General features: G+C 45.3%; 1 protein-coding gene across 6 annotated transcripts in view; it reads right to left on the bottom strand.

Moving 5' to 3' along the window:
* Positions 1-10,282: 10,282 nt before the first annotated feature.
* Ptpmeg (protein tyrosine phosphatase Meg) overlaps positions 10,283-25,016 on the bottom strand; it is a 320,358-nt gene continuing 305,624 nt past the window's right edge. For all 6 annotated transcript variants that reach the window (XM_055076238.1, XM_050187531.2, XM_050187532.3 and 3 more), the window contains 6 exons: positions 24,233-24,355; positions 23,193-23,261; positions 20,172-20,456; positions 17,930-17,975; positions 17,803-17,836; positions 10,283-15,666 (listed from right to left, as the gene is read on the bottom strand). In XM_055076238.1, coding sequence (XP_054932213.1) covers positions 15,645-15,666; positions 17,803-17,836; positions 17,930-17,975; positions 20,172-20,456; positions 23,193-23,261; positions 24,233-24,355 — 579 coding nt within the window. In that variant the 3' untranslated portion in view covers positions 10,283-15,644. The remainder of the gene's footprint in view (positions 15,667-17,802; positions 17,837-17,929; positions 17,976-20,171; positions 20,457-23,192; positions 23,262-24,232; positions 24,356-25,016) is intronic.

Below are 25,016 nucleotides of genomic sequence, written 5' to 3'. Positions count from 1 at the left end.
TGTTGGCTACCTGGCACCAGACCAAACTGGTCACGCCGACAGCATTGGCAGAGTGTATCCAACGCTGCCGGCTCTTGCAGTCTCCTGCCCTCTGGTGCACACAGCATGCTGCGCCTTGGCCGAAGGAGTGCATAGCTTGTGGAGTGAAGGTATACATGGCTGTACATGCTGCACCTTCTGACCATTGCCTTGATAACCTGTGACAAATGTGCAGTCAAGAAATTCTACATCATAATGACCCATTTATTCTCCATTGTTTTCAGCCTTCATCATTCGCTCTGTCAAAGCCAAGCTTCAGTTATAGCTGGGATTGGGCACTCGGCAAGACTAATGATAAGAATGGAAAAATGAAATGGGTTTTCACAAATGACGACCACTGCTCATGTTTTTGTTGATTTGTTTGACTTATAAACAATATGTTGACATGCCGGTGGAGTGCTGCCAGCAGTGGCATAGCCAGAAATTTATTTCACGGTGGGGAGGGGGGGTCTTCCGGCAACTACCACTCCTTTCCCTCCTTCATTCTCTCTGAACTCGAAGAGACCATAACAATTTGTTCGTCTTATCAGAAGAATAACTGGCAACATGACCAGATGCATCCAGATGTCTTACTTCAAAAGAGTAAATGAAGTAGACTTGACATAAAAAGCATTTATTTAGCTGAACTTAATAGAAAACTGTCTTCAAGTGGTACTCTTGCTTGGTTTCATTCAGCCCGTGATGGATGTTTGGCGCTCCTGCACAAATCGACAAGCAGCCACAAACGATGTCATCTCACCTAATGAACTTAAAAATCTTTCTGTGCGTTCATGCTGCTGGAAAAAGTTCACTTGGAAGTTAAAGCAGGCATCTGCAGCCTCACAGGTCATCGGTGCAGGCTCCGAGCTAGCAAAAGTATGAAGGAGCGCGCTGAGCATGCGGCAAAGCAACGCAACCTAAGGAAAGTCTAGGTGACGTTGAGCGAAGTCTGGAAGGAGAAACAAGGCAAAGCGTTGTGGAGGAGGAAGGTAGGTGGAGGCGCATTGAGTTGACCTCTTCTGGCAGTTGCTACAGGTTTTGTTTGCAACACGGACGTATCGGCTTCATCACGTGATAACATCGTCCTTGCGCACCGTACGCTGTGTGTGCAAGTGAAAGTGTGTGGCGGTGAGCCGACAATGGCAGCTCGATCTCGCGCGTGTGGAGGATGAAGGGGTGGGGGGGGGGGGGGGAGCACGCCGTCTCCTGTTGCGCGTGTGGCACCCGGTAGGAGAGGAAGGGGGTGTTTTCTACTTCGGCTGCGCGTGCTTTACTTCTTGAGTGCGATCCGCTTTGGGGGCACAGTCTAGGGCTGATGGCTTGTAGCTTTGCATTAGCTGTTCTCTCGCTGCTCAGTTTGCATTGAAGTGTTAGCGCGAAGGTCACTTCGCTAGCTGCTGCTGCCGCGATTCCTCACGCCAGCGTTTTGATAGCGAGCGTCTGCGGTCATCGGGCGTGATGTGTTCATGTTTGCATGCGCGCTCTGACATCATGCTTGTTAATTTAGTTAGCAAACAAATGTTTACTAGGGGGCGTTCTACTCCGGCGGCTGCTGCGTATGGCGTGGCTGCGCGAGCCCTATCTTGAATACGATCTGCGATGCAGACAGTTTAGGCGCACCGAGGGCCGATGGCTTCGTATGCGGTATAGCACCAATACGCTTGCACGTCACCGGTGTTCGTGAAATGAAACGTCACCGTCTCTTTTTGTTTCCTCCTTTTGTTTTTGCCAATGTCCATGGGCGATGTGCGCCGCAGGCCTCCAGTAGGGTGCCTCGACGCGCCGCGCCTATGGACGCACCCTCGGGCGCAGCACATCGAGGCATCCTAGCCTCCAGGATCGGTAGTGGTGGCGGTCACTTCGAATGTTAGTTTTAACCGAAAAGCACGCCTTAAGCAGATTTTTTTTTTTCATAGAGTCTATGGAAAACCAAACAAACGTTCCCATGTTGTTCGTTATATGTGAGAATTCGGCTTAACCGAGTTTGTCTTAACGAGTTCACCGTGTGTGTGTATATATATATATATATATATATATATATATATATATATATATATATATATATATATATTCTAAAGGTGTTTATTTGGCAGAGCTCGGAGCAGCGCAATGTCGACGGGCAGGGCAATCACAGCTTCCAAGCACGAGAGCCGTTGCTGAGCAGGAGCACTCGACCCACTAGCGTTTAGAGCCAGTAGCGCTGAACCCACTAGCGTCTCTCTTCGCTACAATTACCCCCTGGGAGCGAGAAGGGAGCCGTCCGGCGACCTAACAGCTCGTCACGATGAGCGGGTCGTAGTAACGCTTTAAACGGTCGACATGGACAATGTCTCGTCCACGGCGGCGCATGTCTGAAGATGGCTCAACTGGTTCTATGACATAGTTCACAGGAGATGTGCGTTCGAGGACACGATAAGGGCCTTCATACTTAGGGACCAGTTTTGATGAGAAGCCAGGGGCAGTTAAAGGGACTGAGAGCCACACGAGCGCTCCCGAATCGATGGTGACCGTGGCAGTGGCGTCACCGCGAGTGCTCCTCTGGCGCTCTTGATCATCGGAAGTAAAGGCCCGTGCGAGGTCGCGGCACTCTTCTGCATGTCTGACCGTGGCAGAAATAGGCACGCACTCGGATGCATCCGGCCGGTACGGAAGAATGGTGTTGATGGTGTGCGAAGGGTGTCGACCATACAGCAAGAAATAGGGTGAAAATGCAGTGGTGCTCTGCGTCGCGGTATTATACACGTAGGTGACGAATGGCAGAATGGCGTCCCAGTAGGAGGTAACGTACAAGGCGGAGGTAACGTACATTGAAAGCATGTCGCCGAGCGCACGGTTGAAGAGTTCTGTGAGGCCATTCGTTTGAGGGTGGTACGCCGTAGTCGTACGATGAACAACGTGGCACTTTGAGAATCACTTCAACTGCTTCGGCGCTGGCAGTCAGGGCATGAGCGAACAAACTTTTGAATGTAGTTGTACATTCCTCGCCAGTAGTAGCGTCGTCGGAGGCGCTGGTATGCTTTGAAAAGTCCCGAGTGAGCACACTGTGGATCAGAGTGGAACGATGTGCACATTTCAGAACGCAGGCTTTGAGGTACAACTAATAACCACTGGCGGCTGTCAGAGGTGTAATTGTGTCGGTGAAGCAGGTCGTCGCGAATGGCGAAATGGCGAGCTTGATGACACAATGCACGAGTGGTTGGCTGCAATGATGGATCAGCAAGGCAGTCTATGATGGAGGCAATCCAGGGGTCCTTGCGCTGCTCAGAAGCGATGGTCCCAATGTCGACGGAAGAAATGTCAAGCTGGGATATTGCGCAGCAGGCATTGTCGTCTGGCAAGGGAGAACGTGAGAGGGCGTCAGCATCAGCATGCTGGCGTCCGTTTTGGTACAGTACGCGGATATCGTAATCCTGTAAGCGAAGTGCCCAGCGGGCGAGACGGCCTGAGGGATCCTTCAATGACGACAGCCAGTATAGTGCATAGTGGTCCGTGACGACATCAAATTGGAGACCATACAAATAGGGCCGGAACTTGGTAAGCGCCCAGATGATCGCCAGGCATTCTTTTTCCGTGACGGTGTAATTGGTCTCGGCTTTAGTAAGCATACGGCTTGCATATGCCACAACATATTCAGGAAACCCTTCTTTGCGCTGCGCTAGGACAGCGCCAAGGCCAACACCGCTGGCATCTGTGTGTACCTCAAGAGGTGCCGTTGGGTCGTAGTGGCGCAAAATGGGAGGAGACGTCAGCAAATGACGGAGCTTAGTGAACGCCTCGTCGCACTCGGACGACCACGGATGGAGAGGTCCATTGCTGCCAAGGAGCTTCGTCAAGGGCGATATGACGGCGATGAAATTGCGAATGAAGTGCCTGAAGTAGGAACACAAACCTACAAAACTGCGCAGTTCTTTGATGGACGTCAGTTTAGGAAATTCAGCTACGGCACGAAGTTTGGCTGGATCGGGGAGGCTTCCATCCTTCGAGACTACGTAACCTAGTATCGTGAGCTGCCGCACTGCAAATCGGCACTTCTTTAGGTTCAGTTGGAGGCCAGCGTTTGCTAAGCACGTCAAAACACGCCGTAGGCGTTGAAGGTGCGTGGCGAAGTCAGAGGCAAAAACAACAACGTCATCGAGATAACATAAGCACGTGTGCCGCTTCAAACCGCGGAGAACTGTGTCCATCATGCATTCAAAGGTTGCTGGCGCATTACAAAGTCCAAACGGCATGACGTTAAATTCATATAAGCCGTCAGGTGTGACAAAGGCTGTCTTCGGCCTATCGACGTCAGCCATGGGTACTTGCCAATAGCCGGAGCGTAAATCTAGAGATGAAAAGAATTCTGCTCCTTGTAGGCTATCGATGGCGTCATCGATTCGCGGCAGCGGGTATACATCTTTGCGAGTGATCTTGTTCAGGTGCCGATAGTCTACACAGAACTGTACTGAGCCGTCTTTTTTCGTAACAAGGACGACAGGGGATGCCCATGGACTGTTCGAGGGTCGGATCACTTCGCGGCGAAGCATATCGTCCGCTTGCTCATTAATCACACGACGTTCTGTGGCAGAGACGCGATATGGTTGTTGCCGCAATGGTGGTTGGGAGCCAGTGTCAATATGGTGCGTGACAGCAGACGCCCGGCCCAGGGAAGGTTGCCCGACATCAAAAGAAGAACGAAATTCTTCTAAGATGCGCAGAAGCTGCGAACGCTGAGGTGGGGTGAGGCCATCGGCAATAGATGAATCGAACAAACCTGTGGGCAATGGGTCAGACGTAGAGAGAGAACTGAGGGTGTTGTAACTGGCGCAGGACGTGTCTTCGGGAACATGCGTAATTTGTACGGCGTCGATCACTTCCATGTGGCCAAGACATTCGCCTTGAAGCAGCATCACAGGGTATGAGAAGGAATTACAGACAAAAATAGCTGTGGAGCCCTGTTTGACGCTCACAGTCACAAAAGGCAGCAGCAGACCTTTTCGAGTATAAAAGCGGCCCGACGGAGAAAGTAGTGCGATGGCGTCAGAGTGGTTGCTGCAATGCATTGATACAATCACTGACGAGTTGGCAGGAACGTTGGTGTCGTGCCTGACGAGTAGTTTGTTCGCAAAAGAAGCATTATCGGCAAGCGTCATATCTGAGATCGGCGACAGTTCTAGTTCGGCCCGTGCGCAATGAATGACGGCATCGTGTCGGGCGAGAAAGTCCCACCCCAGGATAACTTCGTGGGAGCACGAGGAAATCACAATAAATTCAACGGCATATACAACGTCCTTGATGATAACACGAGCGGTGCACGCCGAAATCGGGTGAATACGCTGTGCGCCTGCTGTGCGGAGGGTGAATCCAGCAATGGGCATTGTAACCTTTCGAAGGAAGCGACAAAGCTTTGCGTCCATAATTGATACAGCGGCTCCGGTATCCACGAGGGCATATGTGCGCACACCGTCAAACAACACGTCTATCACATTGGTCGGGCTACGTTGAGGACTTCCGCGTTTCGATGGCATCGCAGCCCTTGCCTCATGGACTGCGACGATTAGTTTTCCTCATCCTGAGCTTCGGGACGAGGCCGCATCGGTGATGGGGAGCGTCAGCATGGAGAAGTTGAGCGGCGGATGTTGGCAGACCGGCGGAATGGTGGTGACGCAGCCCGGGGTTCGTCGTCAGAATAAGGGCGCGGAGAACCCGCCATAGAACTTGGCACATATGGTGTAGCGCTAGGTGACTGCACGCGACTACAGTGGCGGCGACGTGGCCTGCATAGCCGCACGCAAAACATATCGGTCGATTGTCCGCTGTACGCCACCGAGTCGTTGCGGCAGGTCCCATCCACGTGGAAGGACGCGTTGGACGTGGCGGCTGGTGAAGTGATTGCATAGCAGGCTGTTGTCGGGGCATAGCGAGGACTTCGACGTACGTGAGAGGTCCCCGTTGAGGGAGTTGTTGAGGCTGGGTGACGACTTCCGCGTAGCTGAGTGGCACAGCCGTCGGGATCTGTTGGGGCCTGGCCATGACGTCGGCGTAGCTGTGAGGCGCAGCTGCAGGAACACGCTGGTGGTGCTCAGGCAAAACCTCGTGCAGTTCTTGTGCTATGACGTGGCGAAGTGGAGCCGCAAAACTTGGCATAGGCGCATGTACCGACTGCGGCTGTGCAAAATCCATCAATGAGAGTTGCCGGGCAACTTTCTTGCGGACGAACGCCTTCATTTCTGCGAGCAACGCTGCCTGGTTGGACATGACAGCCAAACCAGCAAGGTGTTCCTCATGCGGTAGAGATCGACGGGTCAGTGACTGCTGCCTGCGGAGTTCTTCATAGCTCTGGCACAGTGTGACAATTTCAGCCACAGAGCATGGACTTTTGGCCAACAACATGTTAAAGGCGTCCTCTTCTATGCCCTTCAGGATGTTTCAGATTCGATCAGACTCCGCCATGGTCGAATCGACTTTCCTGCATAGGTCCAGGACATCTTCGATATAACTGGTGAATGTTTTGCCTGGCTGTTGAGCTTGTTCTCACAAACGTTGCTCGGCACGCAGCTTGCGAACAGCAGGGCGACCAAATACATCGGCGAGGGAAGTCTTAAATTCCGACCATGTCTGGAACTCTGCTTGATGGTTGTTATACCACAGGCTGGCCACTCCAGCGAGGCAGAACAGAACATGGCTCAGTTTGGCCGCTTCGTCCCACTTGTTATGGTCGCCTACCGTGTCGTATGCCGTGAGCCATTCATCCACGTCAGTGTCGTCCGCTCCAGTGTAGATAGGAGGGTCGCGATGACGAGGCACCCCAGGACACGCAGTGGGTGCAGGAGGAGGCGTTTGCTGGGAGGCGTCTTGGGGCATAGTAGATGGTGGGGTACGGGACCGGAGTTCCAGGATGATCGTCTGAGGGTACCCCGCACACCCCACCAATTCTAAAGGTGTTTATTTGGCAGAGCTTGGAGCAGCGCAACGTCGACGGGCAGGGCAGTCACAGCTTCCAAGCACGAGAGCCGTTGCTGAGCAGGAGCGCTCGACCCACTAGAGTTCAGAGCCAGTAGCGCTGAACCCACTAGCGTCTTTCTTCGCTACAATATATATAGAGGTTGTGCACCACTCAATGACGAGCTCCCTGGACAAGGATGTTTTAACAACGAGGATGCGTTTTGCAGCCACTTCGCATCAAATTATGATATCATCCTTATGCTATCTTTAAAGATGATATTTTAAAAAATTTCAAGTTTCGTTTACGAATTGGTGCATTTATATAATGTACGTCAATGTTGTAGCCAGTACATGACTTGGAAAGACAAACAGCGCTAAATGTTGGGCCATACAAAAACAAGAAAGCACACTACTGTCCCTCTTCCCGTTTGCAGGCCAGACTTGTTGCAGCCCAGGTAACAGTGGAGATCACCGTTGTTTTCCAGCCAGACCTTCTAGTGAGCGGTACGGCCCCAGCTATGTACAGGAGAGGGCGGGCACACTTTGCAAGTTTCCTGTCACTTAATCGCTCATTTGGTATTGTAGGCATGCTACATTATTGCTGATTAAAAATAAAGGAACGAAGCTTTGCGCTAGAACTTCAATAGTATCACATGATGCAAGTTTAATTCACTTTTGGTGACCTGCTGTCTGACTTGTTTAAAGAGATGCTTGGAAGTAACCTGCGATCATGGTATTGTAGCCATCACGCAATGCATATTGTTATTTGATTGCACTCGGGAACTGATGAGGCAGACAGTCCGAAGCAGGGATGCTACCTGTTTAGAAGCCTTTGTGAAATTACAGCATCCGTCGTTGTTCGCAGTAAAATAAGGGCCAGTAGCTCAGAGAGATTTGAAAGCGTCGTGCCTCCTGACACCCATCTATTCTGAAAATTCCAAAGACGTTTAGTTAGGATGGGCTCTCTGCAGCAAGCAGCACGTGTTACAATGGGGTAAGTGAGCCACAGCAAGGTGTCTGGGAAAAGTTGATGTGCGAAGGCAAGGGAACGCTACTACTACAGACATGATAGTGGTTGTGGGGAAACTGGATAAAGCTTTAGGTATGGTGACATGAGAGAGAGAGAGAGAGAGAGAGAGAGAGAGAGAGAGAGAACTGGTTCAATGTGAAAAGGAAAGGTTGGTGCCATCTTCTGCAGCCCTTGAGGGAGCATGGCTCAGTGCCACATGACAACCCCCTCCTCCCCCTTCGGACTTTCCTTTTCATCCAAGTCCCTTTTTCAGAGCCCACCTCCTGAAACTTTCTGTTCCATGGGAAAGGGGGGGGTTGTAAGGAACACCTTAACACCCCCCCTCCCCCTGGCTAAGCCAATGGCTGCCAGCCTCGTTTTCAGCACGACGAACGAATTGTTGAAATTGGAAACTTGCAGGCATGCTCACGAAACATTGTAACACCTATTATGCTGTTTCAGTGTGCATGATGACAGTGTAAATGATTAGCATCGACAGCGGCATTCAACAAAGCAGTAATCTTGCTGACTAGCACATGGCAGAAAACCATCTTTTGCAGTCCTTTGGCAGTGCACAGGAGGCTTTTGTAACAGGTGATGACGTAACCAGCTCAAGAGTGGACACAGAATACAAGGCGACAAGGACAAGCGCTGTCCTTGTTGCCTTTCTTGTGTTCTGTGTCCACTCATGCGCTGGTTACATCCATCATGGAATACAAACTATCCCGATCCCACATTTTGCATCAGCTGGCCCAGAAGTTACTATGAGCACACCCTGCTTTCAAGAGCAACCCATGATGGCCATGGGGACAGACAATTGTTGTAATGATGTAATAGACGTAAAAAAGTAAATGCAGCTCCTCCTCCAACTTCATTACAGTGAGGTTTTACTGTACACTTCACTTGACCAAACAATCTCTTGAAGACCCTTGCAGCTTTTTTTTTTTCTGTTGTTTCACTGGAATGTATCCTCGTTCATGTAGACTGATGGCATTTCAAGATGAACCGATAGCAGCACATCATCAACATAGCATGCTCCGGTGAACATTCATGGAGCCATCACTGAGAAAGTGTAGCATAAAAATTATCATTAACACCTCAAATAGTAGATGAAGGCAACACATATTTTCTGTGTGTCACAGTTTTCAGTACACGAGCACAATAACTTACCAGAGTCCCAACTTGGCTCTGGCTTCTAATAATACAGAGGTTCTTCTTTTTAAGCTAATATACAGATTTTTTACAGGAAGGTTACGAGCATAGCAAACATGGCATCTATATACTGGAGCTCCTAGACAAGGGAGACATACTTTGCCATGAATAACAGAGGTTTCAGAAGACTAATTAACAAAAAATTTTTAATTTACATTTCTATAGTCTTGGGGCCAGTCGGTTATATAGTAAATTTTGAGGTGGGGGCTTATGTTTTAATGGACCTCCTTCTTTTTTCTGTATCTTGAAAATAGCAGCTGATTGAATACATCTATAATTGAATTTCAACCCTCAATCCAGGCAATATTGAAACCAAGTGTGTCTTGATGCTACGTCAGATCGAATTAATTGTGAAGTACGTCGCAGCAGATACTTGACAGGCAGGACATGCCCTACCATTATTCGTCAGTGGATTTCTATTTGATATGATACCAGGGCTGTCTTTTCTGCTCTTGGTTTTGATATTGACTAGATGGGGTGTTATTTAATAATTATTTCCTCAAATTAGGTGAGATTTTAAAGATTAAAAAAGAAAGGGCTGCATTCAAATGTACCTGCCTCCAGATTTGTCATTTAAACAAACGTCCCCGAGGTTCCAATAAGAAAGTTGAAAAAAGAATTTTTTTTTTAGTCAGTCTTTTGAAACTCACATTATTAGTGGCAAAGTATGTCTGCCTTTTCAAGAAACTCATATGCAAGAACGTCACATTTGCTATGCTCCTAGGCTTTTTATAAAACATTTGTGTAGCATTAAAAAAAAAAAACTGCACTTAACTGCATTGAAGACTGCATGGAGGTCTTCAATGAATTGCTGAACTTTGCTGTGGGTAGAGCCCATGCATGAATGGCAAGTGACCATCACTGCATAAGCTTTAGCAACTTTGCTGGAGCATGGGAATTGCAGAAATAAATTTTTGTCTCACCTCTACTACACCACCTATAAATGGCAGGCTCAGAGTGGTGGTTATTTAACAAAATATAGCCTGATCTGTTTGCTTGTAACGTTGATGCACCTGACATAAAAAAACTTCATTTTCTCGCAGCCCCCATGATTTTCTAGAAACCTTAGCAGCCAAGTGGACATTCCAAGAACATGCACGTAACAGACGGAAACCAGTATGTTTTGTGTAACTTCTTTAATTTCTTTCTCCTCTTTGCATCGCTTAGAATGCTGTGGCATTTAATATCCTCGAGGAGTGGACGTCTGTTCAAGATGGCCACATGTTGAAAGCGGGCTTTTTAGATCATTAAAAAGAAAACACAAGAATGGTACACTGGAAAGTGAAAACATACATCATGTTCCGCTGTAATAAGTGGTCATATGCACACACGCACAATCATACAAAGCACATAGTATGTACAGGATGCACTAGTCAGGACAGGAAAGTATGCGTTGTACACATACACTAAACAACATTGGCTCAAACACATCTTGTAGATAAGATAGCAGAAGTTTTGTTGGCTCAGCATCACTATCACTCAAGCTTTCTGAAAATTGGCATTTTTCTTCTCTGGATGCTCACACATCAAGTACAAAAGAGGTTGATGGCAGTGGTACAGATATGTGGCTACAGAAACCAGTGCACCATTCATGAAAAGCCTTACGAGCAAGAGATACTGACATTGCAGAAGCGGTTCCTTATTTGAATTACCAAACATGGGCACTTGGCTTTTTTTTGGCTAGGAGCAGTTAATGGGAACCTTCTCTGGTATTTGCTCCATAAGCATGACCAAAGAAAAGGTGGTGACATTGGTTGCTGTACGTAACATTTCCTGTAGGAATACACAGCCAAGGTAACCCTGTCGGAGTACTTGACTGCGATAGTCTGCTACAAAGAGGGTGTGGAGAAAGGGCGTTAGGAAATTCACATCAAGACAACATTGAGAACACCTGTGCAAAATAGACTGCCTTGACTTTTTTTGTGTTTTTATCACTAGTGCAATGTGGTACACAAAGCAAGTCTTCCAACACTTTCATTCCTGTGACATTTTGCAAGCACATCTGTGCGGGCAACAAAGAAGCTAAGCTTGGAACCCATGTGTAAATGATGCAAGAGGACGAAAGAACTTTGAACTATGAACTAGATGGACTTAACAAATCGGTAGAAATGTGGCATGAAGTTAAGTGCTGAAGAGCATACGTCAATGGTCTCTACAATGCTACCATTATTGATTGAAAAAGTTGTAACAATAACAACTCACTTCTCTTAAAACCAAGTTCCCACTGGGCATTACAAGAACGTATGCAAAAGCAGTCCATCCCATCTCAATTTATTGGGGGAAAGTACAAAAAAGGAAGAAAAAAAAAAGGATGGATTATCCAGAATTCGTCCAGAGCACTAGATATTTACGCATTAGAAGGTTTTCGACTAATCCAGAATGATGATGTACTGATACTAATAAAAACAGGCTTTTGAAGATATACGTTAATCACTGACAAAGACAAAATAGATGTTCTTTTATATACGAGCAAGCCCAAGACCTTGAAAATGACTCACAAGTTTACAGAGTTTGACATGCACAGACATTCATATTTATCGTGTTAAAAAAGAATGTCCAGATGGTTGTAAATCAGGTGCAATATCAGAGCCTGGTGGCAGCACCACCTAACAATTGCACAACCTATTTACCAGCACACCAAATGCCCCACCCCCATTTGGCATATCACATGAGGGCTGCTGCGCAACAAACACAGTGATGAGACATCGGTCTAGTGCGGTTGAACCTGACGATGTGGCCACAGTAGCTTGTATAAAGCCAGCTGAACTGTGGAATCCAGCATTTCATTAGATCTACAATACAGACCTATAGTTGCCCGTCTCTACTGAATGCACTTCATTTTTGGCCGATAGTATCGCACCAATACATTGCAGGGCACAGCAAATACAGCCAACGGGCAGCAATTAAAACTCTTATCAATTTCGAACAAAGTCTTGAAATATTTGTAGACTCTCTCTGTGTTCCGTGCTTTTCAAGGCTGCTTAATTCAAGTGACGTTTTCTGTTCAGACATTTTGGCTTCTTAGGGTATAGTCGTGCAGTAAAAACAGCAGTAGAGACAGTCGTGAACAAGGCTTGAAAGCTAACACACGCCTACATTTCATACTCTGGCCATTATGTGTACTGACAAGCATGAATACAAAATGGCTCGAACTGACCCACCCAGTCATGCATTTGTGGCTCCAATATCTGTCAGTGTGTGCATGGAAACACTGTTCCTCTCTGTTCGTTCACGAACCATACATTAGTCTTGCATCCAAGCTTTGTTTACAATTGTGCAGAGGAAAGCGTTAATTATACGTGCACACCTGTTAGCATAAAAATGTGCAACCCTCTTTGAAGTCATATTCAACAATGGATACTTCGAAGAAAAAGCTGTGTTCTGCAGGAGCTTGAAATAATGCAAGTCGACTCCAAGTGCAAAGTTTAGTCATATTTCTGCGGCACAACTATGACCAAGTGGTTCAGTGGCTGCCCTGCATACATTGACATTGACATGCCCATTTTTGGATGCAATACTTTTTAAACTGGCTCACAGCTACAACCACGGGCTGTACACATGCTGCATTTCGTCGACCACCAATTGTGAAATCCCAGGGCAGAATTTTAAGATCGATGAAAGGCGTTAAGCAGTGGGAATAGACATATCTTTTCGTACAGTTCGAGAGTTTCTTACAAGCCAAGAACTTCCACAAAGTGCAAGCACTTTCTAGCGAGTGGTGCAGGGCACATTGTGAAGCACCAGGTTGTCGATGCTACTATCAGTGAAGCCTCTAGGAGACCCTTACTTAGATTATTTTTTAAAGTAAACAAACGTGGTAAAGTTCTCAAAGAAAGTGCATGTGCATTCGGAAAATGATTAGGCTCCTGTGCTTTCTTCCCACATATCTGCATTAATCAATAAGGCAAGCCTAAAGACTAGGAATGATGCCACATTTCGCTTTGTCAAACTATGGCAGAAGCAGCAAGTGCTACATCTTGGGCTTATTGATTATGCCTGCACTCGCTCCCCACTATAAAATGTGCAATCTATAAGCAGAAATAAAGCCAAACTTAACAAAATGCGTATTTGTACTTGTTCATTCTGATTTCTTTTTTTTTCTCATGTGCGATCCACAAGTTATGTAAAATAACACAGTACGGCTTCCATTTAGATTAATTTGGTTATGTTAATTCACTTGTCAGAGAATGCTGGCCAGATGCAATAACACTCCCATGGGCTGAGCCATCTATCAGCTCGATGCCGAATAAAACATGCATTAGAAAATTCACTGTTCGCAGATGTGCTCAATGTAACTGCACTACCCTTGGCAGTGGATTAGCTGCACTGAAGCAGCTGACAAGCCATTGGATGTGAAATGAGGTGTGTTTAGCCACAGAACTACTACAATAGCCAATGGGTGGTGAACAAAACCCATTATTTAACTTAATAAATTAGACAGCTGAACTTCCAAAAGAATGAGCACTCCAGTGAAACTTGATGTACCAATTCATTTGCAAGTGCCAGGCCGAGCTGGTGAGTAAATGTGCATGCAAGTATGCTCTGCAAAAGAGAATGCAAGGAAGACAAATGGGGAGTGATCACTCGGACTGTCTGGATGGCACTGAGAGGAGCAGACGTTATTAAGGTTAAATACTTATTTTCGAACAACCTTTGGCAGCATCTCTTAAGAAGCTTCTTAAACAATTCTTTTCAATAATGATCCTTGGACCCCCACTGAAATTGTGTGCTCCATAAACACCAAGGTCATTGGCAATGAAGAGAGCGATGGCAATTCTCCCAAGCACAGCCTACTAAAAACAGCTGATGCGGCAGAAGCGTTTTCTTGTGAAGAGGCCAATGCTGAAGAGGTGTTCAAGCACACTGATGCTTTTTGCAGCGTGCCATCTCGAGTCTAATAACAGCAACTGACAGTTTTGGAATACATGACAAAAGGAAGTGATCGCATGTTGTGGACGGGTTTTTGCCTTTTCTTGTGATTCACTCAAGGGGGACTATTTGACCAATTGCAGCAATCTCGTGGGAGTTTCTCGAATGAACAGAAGTTGGCTGGTATGTCTTGTACAGCAAGGTGTTACAACTTGTGCCGTGCACCTGACACTCACGAGTTCCCATATACACCCAACGTGCCACATCTTGTAACTGCCAATATTTTTCAGAATTCAATTTCTGATTCCACAGAGCAGTGAAATTAATACTGCACAACAGATGGGCTGCTAGCTTTGAACTCTGTTTCATCTTTGTCACAACTATATATATATAAGAAATCCAGGACTATCTATTCAATGTTTAGTGGATTGTGCATTTTCTGCATGCCTGAAGATTTGAATACGAGAAGTGCCACAGAATAGTGTTTATATATTTTGAGAGCTCACTAGCCCATACAAGAACATTGGAATACGAAACACATTCCAACCTGCAGAGCTCAAGAGTAATAGCTGGAAGCTGCTTGCTCAATATGAGCAGTTCCGTGTGCTTGGTGTTATTTCGCAGCAGCTATACTGCAGCAAGGGTTTTCAAAGCAGTTCTTTTACTTTACCGACGTAATATGACATTGCTGTGCTGCCAGAACCCAAGTGAATGAACTCACTTGGATTCATAATGCATCGCACGCACCACTGCATTTTTCCACTAACACTGCTCCGTACTTTGCTGCCTATTTTACGTACATTTAGAAACAAGAACTTTTCAGCTACCAACATGACCTGCTCATGCCGAGAAATTGAAAAACGTGGCACTTCAATGAAAAAAAAGAACACAAATAACAAAATAAAAGATGGCAGTCTCTTTTTTAAACTTAAGATGGTGACGGGGAGTCTAGCTTTCCTTCTATCACATAAATGTGCACGTTGATACCGGGAGGCCAGAAGGAATGAAGGGACGGTAACAGGGTTTCCAAACATTTATCTACAATGACAAAGTTCACACCATTATGTACAAAAAAAAAAAAATTCCTAAAAAGGGCACTATAAAAATACAGCAGCTGCAGCAGCAGCAAGACAGCAATAACATTTGCACAGTCTTTTCAAGATGGAGTGCTAAATACATGACGAGGATTCACTGGGAGAAGCGGCGACACTCGCATCGTCACGAAAAATGTAAAATGTTTCACACAGCGTAGGTGTGACGTCATCATCATATGCACACTCTAGACGCAGCAAGTGGTAGGAGCATCTGCTGCGAGGCTCATGCGTGGCTCTTGACGCAGTCAGGGCGGCCGCACACACACTGTGTGGATGTTTTGCTAATTCGTGTCATTCTTCATCATGCAAGTTTAGATTTTCTAAACTCCACAGTCCACAAGCTTCATACTTGTAGTGGTGCTGCTATGTGGTAGAAATGGTGGGCCTTGTGAAATGAACGCATGAGAAGAGGGCGAATGCGGCAAAATGGGGACCAGTGCTGCAGTTGTGTCGGTGATGAACAAGTCCTTGCATTCTGGCACAAGCTGACAGAAGACGGGTGTTGATTTGTCCTTTCATCAGACAGTGGTCGTTAAGCATCTGCAAGAATAAAAAACAGTGCTGCTTTTAAGCTGGCATTGTCGTTCGATGTGTGCAGTTTGACTCATGAAGCCCTGCACTGTGACCGAAGCATGCTGAACAACACAGGCCTGCACCTATAGAGGCCTATACGTTTTGCAAACCCCTAATGTTGTGTTTGCAGGAGACCACATCTAAGAATTGGCATGGCAACAATAGGAAGGTTCATTGTTGTTTAAGCTACGGATCTCATTGATTCTCAAGTTTGTTGGAGTGCAAAAGATGTCCGGCTTGCACGGAATGAGTTAATAGACAGTTATAGTATAGCGTACGCTATAGTTGCATACACTATAGTACAGCATACACTAAGCAGCGCATGTTTATTGCAGTTTTAGTTGGCCTACGAGATCTTCCGATCTCAGAAGCCATACGTCATCATCGTGGCTATCTCGCAACTTCACCAATAGGTGGCACTGACATCTTGAAAGTTTCTTTCGTTAGGCTTTGACTCATTCGAAACGAGAAGCGATCTCGAAAACTCCGCAAGGTTATCCATAAAAACTCCATCGTCGAAGCGGCCTGAGACTAAGCGAAAGCCGTTTCCACAGCAATTTGCTATGAACGCAGTGCATTTTACAAAAGCAACGGCAAATTTAATTCGAAGCGGGCAGCTGGGACCGCAGTCATGTTTCCCGTAAACTACGGAAACCACGCAAAGATGCTAACGCTCGATCTGAGAAATAGCGTGCGTACGCTATACACTATGGGTCGTTTAGCATTCTGCGCATGTGCAGTAAGTCCGCTATATTATAGCGTATGCAATGGTATAGTATATGCCGAACTAAAACTGTCTCATGGCCGGGGGGGGGGGGGGGGGAGAAAAACAGAAACGCCCAAGGACAGAAGCACAAGACCAATTCTGAAGTGAACATTTTGACAGGACTACTTGATTCCATAGTCTGCAGCGCCCACAGTTCTTTACTCAAACATGTCAATCGTGATCTCTGAGCTGACAACAGCATCTGACTAGAATGGATACCGAAATATTTTCGCACTGCAGTTAAACCTCAGCATAATGAATTTGGTAAAATCAGCACTACTTTTTTACAACGAAATTTTCTTATATAAAAATTAAATCTTTTATGCAATTAAGTACACTACAATCTCAGCATGGTAATCTTGTAGCCTAGTGATGGGTACTTATTGTGCCATGTAGTTAGATTGTCCACTGTGCTTTCAGGTTGTAGGCACGGCAATAATCTTTGAATTGACAGCTGTCCACATGATGCCGATGGTGCCGCACTTGCAGCTAGCTATCTTTGCTTTCCTTTTCACCAATTAATGACACTCCGGGCTTAGCCCTTAACAGATTTGGGCAGTAATGAAAATGGATGGAGATAAACTAGGTACATATAGTTGTATACCACGCATGGGTAAGTGCAGGGGCAACTATCCTGGTGAGGGTGGCAACCATTTCTTCAGCGCACTCCTGCTTCAAACAAATTCCTTCAGTGGTGCCTTCTTGGATGCTTCATGTTCTCTCTGTAGTATCTGCTGGCTACAAAACGTTTAAATCTCCCAAACAGCTACTATGGATTACTTGACCAAACATAAAAAAAGGCAAAGCTAGCACACCACAGGCTTTAATTACCAAGCTGTCATGAACCCTCAGTCGCTCAGCAGCCTCATGAACGTCTTCTCAACGGACATTGTTCTGTTCTCGCTCTCACGTATGCTTATTTTAACGCTTCTTCCCGTTCGTGTGTTTCAAAACACTGCCGCAAGAAAGAAATCTATTTATTGAGTGCATGTGCTGACACAGTGTCTGGTTGGCAAATTGTAGTGGTGCATTCCACTTAACACATTCATGTAGACTCTTCTCACAAAGATACACCACCATGCATGCGTAATATGGAGAAAAATAAAACGGAAGTTATGAAATTGAAACTGTCATTAAAAATCAGTTTACTATACTGAGAAAAATTTACTGTAGAATTGTACTGCGATAATTTTTAAAATCTGCTAGGTTTAACTTTTTGTTTAAGTTGCATCACATCAACGTTCGATTGCGATAATATAATGATCAAATCTATACCCGCCGGCCAGTTAAGAAAAGTCGTAACTCGACTCGGATATAATTTGCAAAGGATCCCTTACCTCTGGTACTCAGGCAAAGGCTTGACAACACCATCTGTGAAAGAAGAAAGCAAGTAAGCCACTCCAACTATGTAATTTCAACACAGAAGAAAAAGAAAAGTCAATGATGAGAGAGCAACTGGCTTACCATTGTACACCTTGAGGATAGCCTCACAAACAAACTTGTACTGACTCTGCAACAACACAGAAAGTTGTTCAAGTGTTAGGTAATATGTCAACAAAAATTATACAGTTATGTAAATTACCAAGTGAAAGGAGGGGACAGATGTCTGCTTTAGGATAAAACATCTTATGACACGATACTCACATGAGTATCCATGTACTATATGTATGTTAAGGACAGCATTCGGAATTTATAAGACAAGAGTTATTTGCACCTCCTCACCAAGGACCCTCCCCCATTATCTGTGGGTGTGCCGCTTAGTTCTTGATCTGCCTAAGGCTGTAGGCACTAACCTTTATTCTTGCTTTTGCATTGTATTGCATAGCCAACTTGATAATACAAGTTGCAACACCACTGGTGGAGCATTCTTTGTTGCTTCTCTGAATTCCTTAGTTCGGCTACGCGGTAAGCCCTTGTTTTAAATAAAATGTGCTCCCCTGTCCACAGCGAGGGCATTTTAGACTAAGTGCAGCAGCATTAACTGTTCAAATGGTAAAATTGAGTCAACAAATGGGTGCCATTTTTGGATTAACATTTATCAGCAGCTCTTGACAACGTGTACAGGGAATTTCCACAGTTCCCAATTTATTTGAAGTTGCTCTTTAAGCCCAGCCAAAACGTTGATATATTAAACAATTACAGTCCCATGTGCACGCTTTATTACATGTTCCATTCTCTGCATTTTGACATACTATTGTACACAAATAAACTAAAAAAATAATAAAGAAAGGAATAGAAAACTGGAACACAACATACAGAAGATCCCAATAATTTTTATTATGTATGTCTTACCAAGATGCAACTCTTTTTTCCTTGGTAAGAAGAGCAGATCGCATGTCAAAAGTTTTAATTAAAGGAGTCCTGAACCAACCCTCGAGCTTGGTGAAAAAACATAGTCCGCAAATAGCAGACACTGCCATGAACATCTCAGCCAATTTTTGCAGTCGTGCGCAGTGCGTGGAGCTCGAAAGTGGAGAGTGGTCACCTTTCTCTCAAACACTCTCTTTTCAAGAGAAGCCTGCTCCTCATTCTCTTCCGGACGCTTCATTTCGTAACATAGCGGATTCCCATATGTGGCTGCTATAGGCCAATAGCTGACATTGATCAAGAAGAGTGTTTAGATCAGTGCGCTTCTTCCTACTGTTACTGTGCATATTTATTGACGAAGTTTGATAAACAAGCTAAATTAAGCGAAAATCTGTTTTCGAATTTTTATAATAATTACGCACTCTTGGAAGAAGCCGACTATCATCTGCTCACGCTCGGCCGTGGCTGCCCACGTAGGAATTAAACTTTGGCCATCCTGCTCATCGGTGGCGTAACTGTCGGGCCTCACCAATTTCGGCTAATTTTAGATGCTCAACTAGCCTCGACCCACACGAAACTTGAGGTGAGACCACATGCACGCTTGCCCTCCTCACCGACTCCTGGCCGCTCCTGGTTAGACTCCTCGGCAGACTTATTGATAGTGCTTCAAAATGCGCAAGTTGGATGTCAGTAGTGTCCGTCGGTCAAGCTGGTGAAGAACAAAGCCAGTCCGCACCACGTAGCATGGTCAGACTGGAGCGTACGAGCGCGAGCACGCACTCAAGCCCTGTCGTGCATAAAGAAAATGCTGCACGTATGCACAAGTACATGCAGTTGTAGTCTGCTACATAGTGTCGATACTGTACCAGCTGTAGTCTGCTACGTAGTGTCGATACTGTGGCTGCTGCAGGGTGCCATGAAGAGTCCACTTGCTAAGTGCACTCTGTTTCGCTGAGGACAACTACGTTTGACTTACGTTTGGCGTGTCATAGGTGCCAAAAGTGGAAGTAGTAGCGTCTACATTAACATCCAAAATCAAATTTGAGCTGAGCGCCATAGTGACGTTCAGTGACGGAGCATGGGCCCACCCCGCTCCGCGGTAGCCTTCGCAGTGCAAGGCATCGAAGAAGGAGCGGAAGCACCACGAAGGGCACATCTGATTGCCAATAACTCCACTTCTGCTGAACAGATTGAAATCCTTCTTGCGGCAAAGTATTTCTGAAATAGCCTACTTTAGCTTCAAATGTATTTCTCCACTTCGATAAAAAGTAGTTCAGGGTCCCTTTAAGTACAATGTTACAGCTTTGCTGTCTGGATAGCAACTTTTTTTGTTCAGGTTTCATCTGTTTACATGCTAGCATGAATACGGCTGTGAACTATGCCAAGGCCAAGTACTCACAGAGGTCTGGATGAGCATGGCGCGCTGATCCCGCATGTCACGTGTAAGGTCGAGCGGGTAGACAGGCTCGTTGGCTTCGATGAGGCACATGGCCGTCTCCATGAGGATGAGGACACCCGTGCGGCCAATGCCAGCACTGCAGTGCACCACGGTGGGCTCCACCATGCCGTCCCTGCTTCTCCTGACGCGCTGCACGAACCCCAAGAATTCCGAGGCCTCTTCGGGCACTCCGTGATCTGGCCATGCTAGGTACTGCATGTGGGTGATGTGCCGCTCCTCCCGGTTCTGTGTGACAACAGTTTTGATCAGAAACTGGAATTCCTTTTGAACAAATGGAAAAGGACAAAAACACAACCAAACAGGGGTCAGCAGTGGTTAACCTCGAACAAAGACAGGGTCTTCTGGGGTGCACTAGCGTACCATGTGGTTTGTTCCCCGCTTTTCCACATTTGTTATTCAGGTGGGTAGAGAGTTGAGCCTATAGGAGCTGAAATTTGGACATGTTCGTGAGACTGCATACTTGAGTTGAAACAGAAAAGACACGGGGACAGAGGAAAGCAACACCAGGCAGGACGAGCACTAACGTCAAACTAAAGTTTATTCTCAGAAAATTATGCGTTTTTATCTGTTGACACTGATCAAAAGCACCATACATCATTGTGCAAGCATTCTCTAATCCCCCCAAAATGGTTAAAATAGTTGTACAAGTCAACCGCAATGTGGCTATGCGCATAAAAACACAAAACACCGGAAGCTTCGAGATCGTAAGACATAGAAGCAAGCTCTGAATCAGGCCCTTATCATGTGTGTACTGGTAGTGTTGTGTTGACAGCAAAAAATGCTTTGTCGAGATATGTTATTTCACTTGTGTAAAGGTTAATAGAGGGCTGGCTGACACATGTGGGACTTTTTGTTTACGTAGGAAGCCTCTGCAACCTCCCTAGTTTTTGGAAAGATTGGATGCGCTTTATAGACGATCACAAGGAAGAAGACGGGACAGGCGCAAACTAGCAACTGAGGTTTATTCGAGGGAAACACTTAAATATCAGTTCATGCCAGCACAGGTGCATCAGGGTAACAGCAGCAGATAAGAGGGGGAAAAACACAAAATCAGAAGAAACCAATGGCGTGGCTCGGCTAATCATATTTTCTAGGAAATGTGCCTCCCTATTGTAAAGTATGATCGATGTGTCACTGATGCATGCTTGTCCCTTCTTTTTTATATAATATGCCTCTAGAAGTACCAGTGTTTTTTCGTTACTGAACTTGCACAGGATCTCCCTAGTTGTCCTGTCTCCATGCCAAAAGAGGACAATTGTGTCGCGTAGAATGGGTTTAGATCCGCATTGTCGGCAATGCATGGCAAGATGCCAATATGGTGACCCTTTTAGGGAGCTGCCATGCTCTCTGAGTTATGTTCAGCCAACGGCCCATCTGTCCGAAGCATTTATGTTCACATAAAAAAGGAATGAGGTGCAGAACATTACGTGCACAAGTAACTCACAAAACGGTCCCATGTGTGTCAGCCAGCCCTTGGTTAACCTTCACGCAAGTGAAATAACATATCTTAACAAAGCATTTTATTTGCTGGTAATACAACGTTATCAGTGCACACATGATAAGGACCTGATTCAGAACTTGCTTCTATATCTTACGATCTTGGAGCATTTGGTGTTTTGCGTTTTTATGCGAATAGCCGTGTCGCGATTGACTTGTACAACTATTTTAAACATTTTTGGAGGATTGGAGCGCGCTTGCGCAATGATTTATTGTGCTTTTGATTAGAGTCGACAGATAAAGATGTGTGTTTTTCCGAGAATAAAGCTTAGCTTGAACTTAGCACTCGATCTGTCTGGTGTTCTTTTCCTTTGTCCCCATGCTTTTTGTGCTTCAAGTGAAGTATGCATGGGTAGAGAGGTTCCCCAGTAGACCTTTCTGTTTTGAACGACAACCGCTGTTGAGCTGCCTTAACTTCACCTACGTCACCTTATGCTGCTTTAGTACCACCTTACTCTTACCATAGAGCCCTTTACTTAACCTTTACTTGTCTTTACTTTTTTTCTTTTTGGACTGCACTATCTTCAGGATCGGCCCAAATTTTCTCGACTGCACAATGTCTGGCATCTGCCCCACTATTTTTGTTGATAAGCCACAAATCCAGCTACAGTTCCAGGTGCACATAGATTCAATAAACACATCCGGGATTCATTTCAGCTTTTTTTTTTTTCACTGAATACCCATTATTACTGCTTCGTACGTAGCTCTCCGCTCACTTGGTGCGTCTTTTTCATGCGCACTAGAAGGCCTCAACTCATCTAATTTACAAGGTAAAGTTGGATACCCAGCTCCCATGGACCCCAAATTGAGAAACTAACGAAAGACGACCATGTCATTTAAAAAAAAAGGAGGGGGGGATGGATCAATGTCACTTTGCTGTAATCTACCAAAGAATGCTCGCTTGAATTCTGGGCTGGGGTAAGGTTCTACACCTTCACATATCTTGCGCAATAATCTGTACACATGCCAGGCCTAGTGACTTTTTGGACTAGTTAATTGGTTATGATCTATTGCTTTAGTTTTTTTGCAATAGCACAAAGCTAGAAATAACAGGAAGCCACACAAACCAAACTATATGGAAGTCAGAGCTTGCCCTTGTTTGCTGTACATTATTCTTTTCGGTTTAACGTGAACAACATCAAAGAGAGTTTGGAGAAGTCGCCTGTCATTTATGACACCAACTTCCCCAAGAACAAGTGCTTTTGTCATTTTTTGTTTATTTTTCTCTATAATATTACACTGTTGCACAAAACAAATGGTGTGAACACAATGCCACTTAAATCTGCAACACATCTATCAACCAGCAGTCCTGGGAAGGCACAAATAGTATAGGCTAGTATTACGCTTTTCTTGATGAGTTTAAACGTTAAACGTGATGCTCAACAGTCCCAGTGCACTACTGATCTCGCTCTACACTGCTTTAGTGAAGCCATCTAGTGAACAATTCAGGACTGAACAGCTTACCTGTGTGTTTATGAGGGTGAATTCACGAAAAGCAAAGGATGGCGTTTCTTTCTGTCGTACACAGGACACCTGCATGTAAAATGGACATGTTGCATTAACGTGAATGGTAATTGTTCTTGTATTGAAAGAAAGAAAAAGATACGGCAATATAAGCAAGAAAATAAGAATGCTATGCTGCAATCTTTCCTGGAACTCTATCCTGCTTAGAAATTACTTGCTCACTAAACTCACACATAATAAATAGCAAGTGTGTGCAATGCACACACACACGCACGCACACTCGCGGCACATTTTGTCACAATACACTAAGCGACTGCTTAATTGCCATTCTGATGTACTGTTACATCCAGATCATTGCTTGAGGGTTGGCACTACTCCGCCTAACAATAGTAATACTGTGACGATCAGTATATTCGATGCAAATTGTACGATTAGGATTGTTTTCCTACTGCTGTGGTAATGATCATTAATATTTCTTTACTTGATCCTGCTCTTTGCCATAGTTAAGTGTACTAGCACACTTTATAACATGAACTGTATATTTAGGTTATACTAAACATATAAGCGCTGTTCTTGTGTGTAGCCTGCACACCCCCACATTTGGAGCAATTTTGAAAACAAACAAATAAGTGTTCCACCAAAGAGCAGTAATACGAATGTGTGCACTAAAGCAAGCCAAGCTATTGACAGTGGCAGCAAAACCATATAAGAGTACAAAATATTTGAGGTTTTCTTTCCTTATCAGAGTTTTCATATTCAGAGCAACATGCTGTGTTGGCAATTAACCTTGAACCAGGAACATAAGAAACCTTCAACTGGCCAATATATTGAACAATAAGAATAAATAATCAAGAGCACAATCATCACATCGCTAAATGCAGTAGTTGAACAACAGCACAAGAGACAAAGGGAGAGAGGAAACTGTATGTGTCTGTCTATGTCCATGATCTTTCCTGAATGCTTTCGGTGTCATTCTGCCATATGATGATTCAACAATTGTGCACATAGGATATGCTTGCCTAAACCAGGACCCCACTGACCTGCAGATGGCCATAGGTGTCTGTTTCATACAGGTCTGGCCAGTACTTGTGACACTTGATGCGGCCCCGCTCCACCAGTGTTGTCAGCATCACCACCAGAGTGCACTGCTGCTCCCAGACCATCTGCACAGAGCATCACTCAGGTCACAATGGTTGCTTTACTTAATACCTCAATGGATGTGCTCGCACTTTGGGCTGAACCTGTTGGGCTGTTGTTCTGCATGCCGTTATCTAGCTAATGCATTTAGTCTCCTTAATGGGGCACCAAACTGAAAAATAACACGGGCTGTATTAGTATATTACCTTTCTACAATGCCAATATAGCAACTCTTACAGTGAAAGAAGGCTTGACAAGTCAGAAAGGAGGCAAAAATAAAAGACCAGTGGCAACCTCAATGTTGGTTTCTGCACCAGCTTCTTGTCACACATCATGGATTAGGACGGTGCCTACTCGGCCGAGACAGACAGACAGACAATGAACTCGGCCCAAGTTATTTTTTTTAAGGATATACTGTATTCCAAAGGATCCAAAGAGTGAACTTAGCAAGTTTTGAGAAATTTTACTGCTCCACAGCAACTCAAATACGGGAAAGTAATACGAAATCCAGGATGCTGCACTGACATACCAGCGCTGACATTCTGGTGCCAAATTAAATTAAGTCTGGCCTTCAGTTTCTCTTTCACTAATCTACCTGTTACCACAACATCAACAAAGATAGTTTCAAAAAAGATTCTTTGCCAGTCTACTCTGATTTAGTGTCTCTCTTTAGCGTCCCTTTAATGA

The sequence above is a fragment of the Dermacentor andersoni genome, chromosome 2, assembly GCF_023375885.2.
Source record: "Dermacentor andersoni chromosome 2, qqDerAnde1_hic_scaffold, whole genome shotgun sequence".
In the NCBI taxonomy this organism is placed as follows: Eukaryota; Metazoa; Arthropoda; class Arachnida; order Ixodida; family Ixodidae; genus Dermacentor; species Dermacentor andersoni.
The sequence above is the reverse complement of the archived record's forward strand: the minus strand, read 5'-3'. Positions and strand labels throughout refer to the sequence as shown.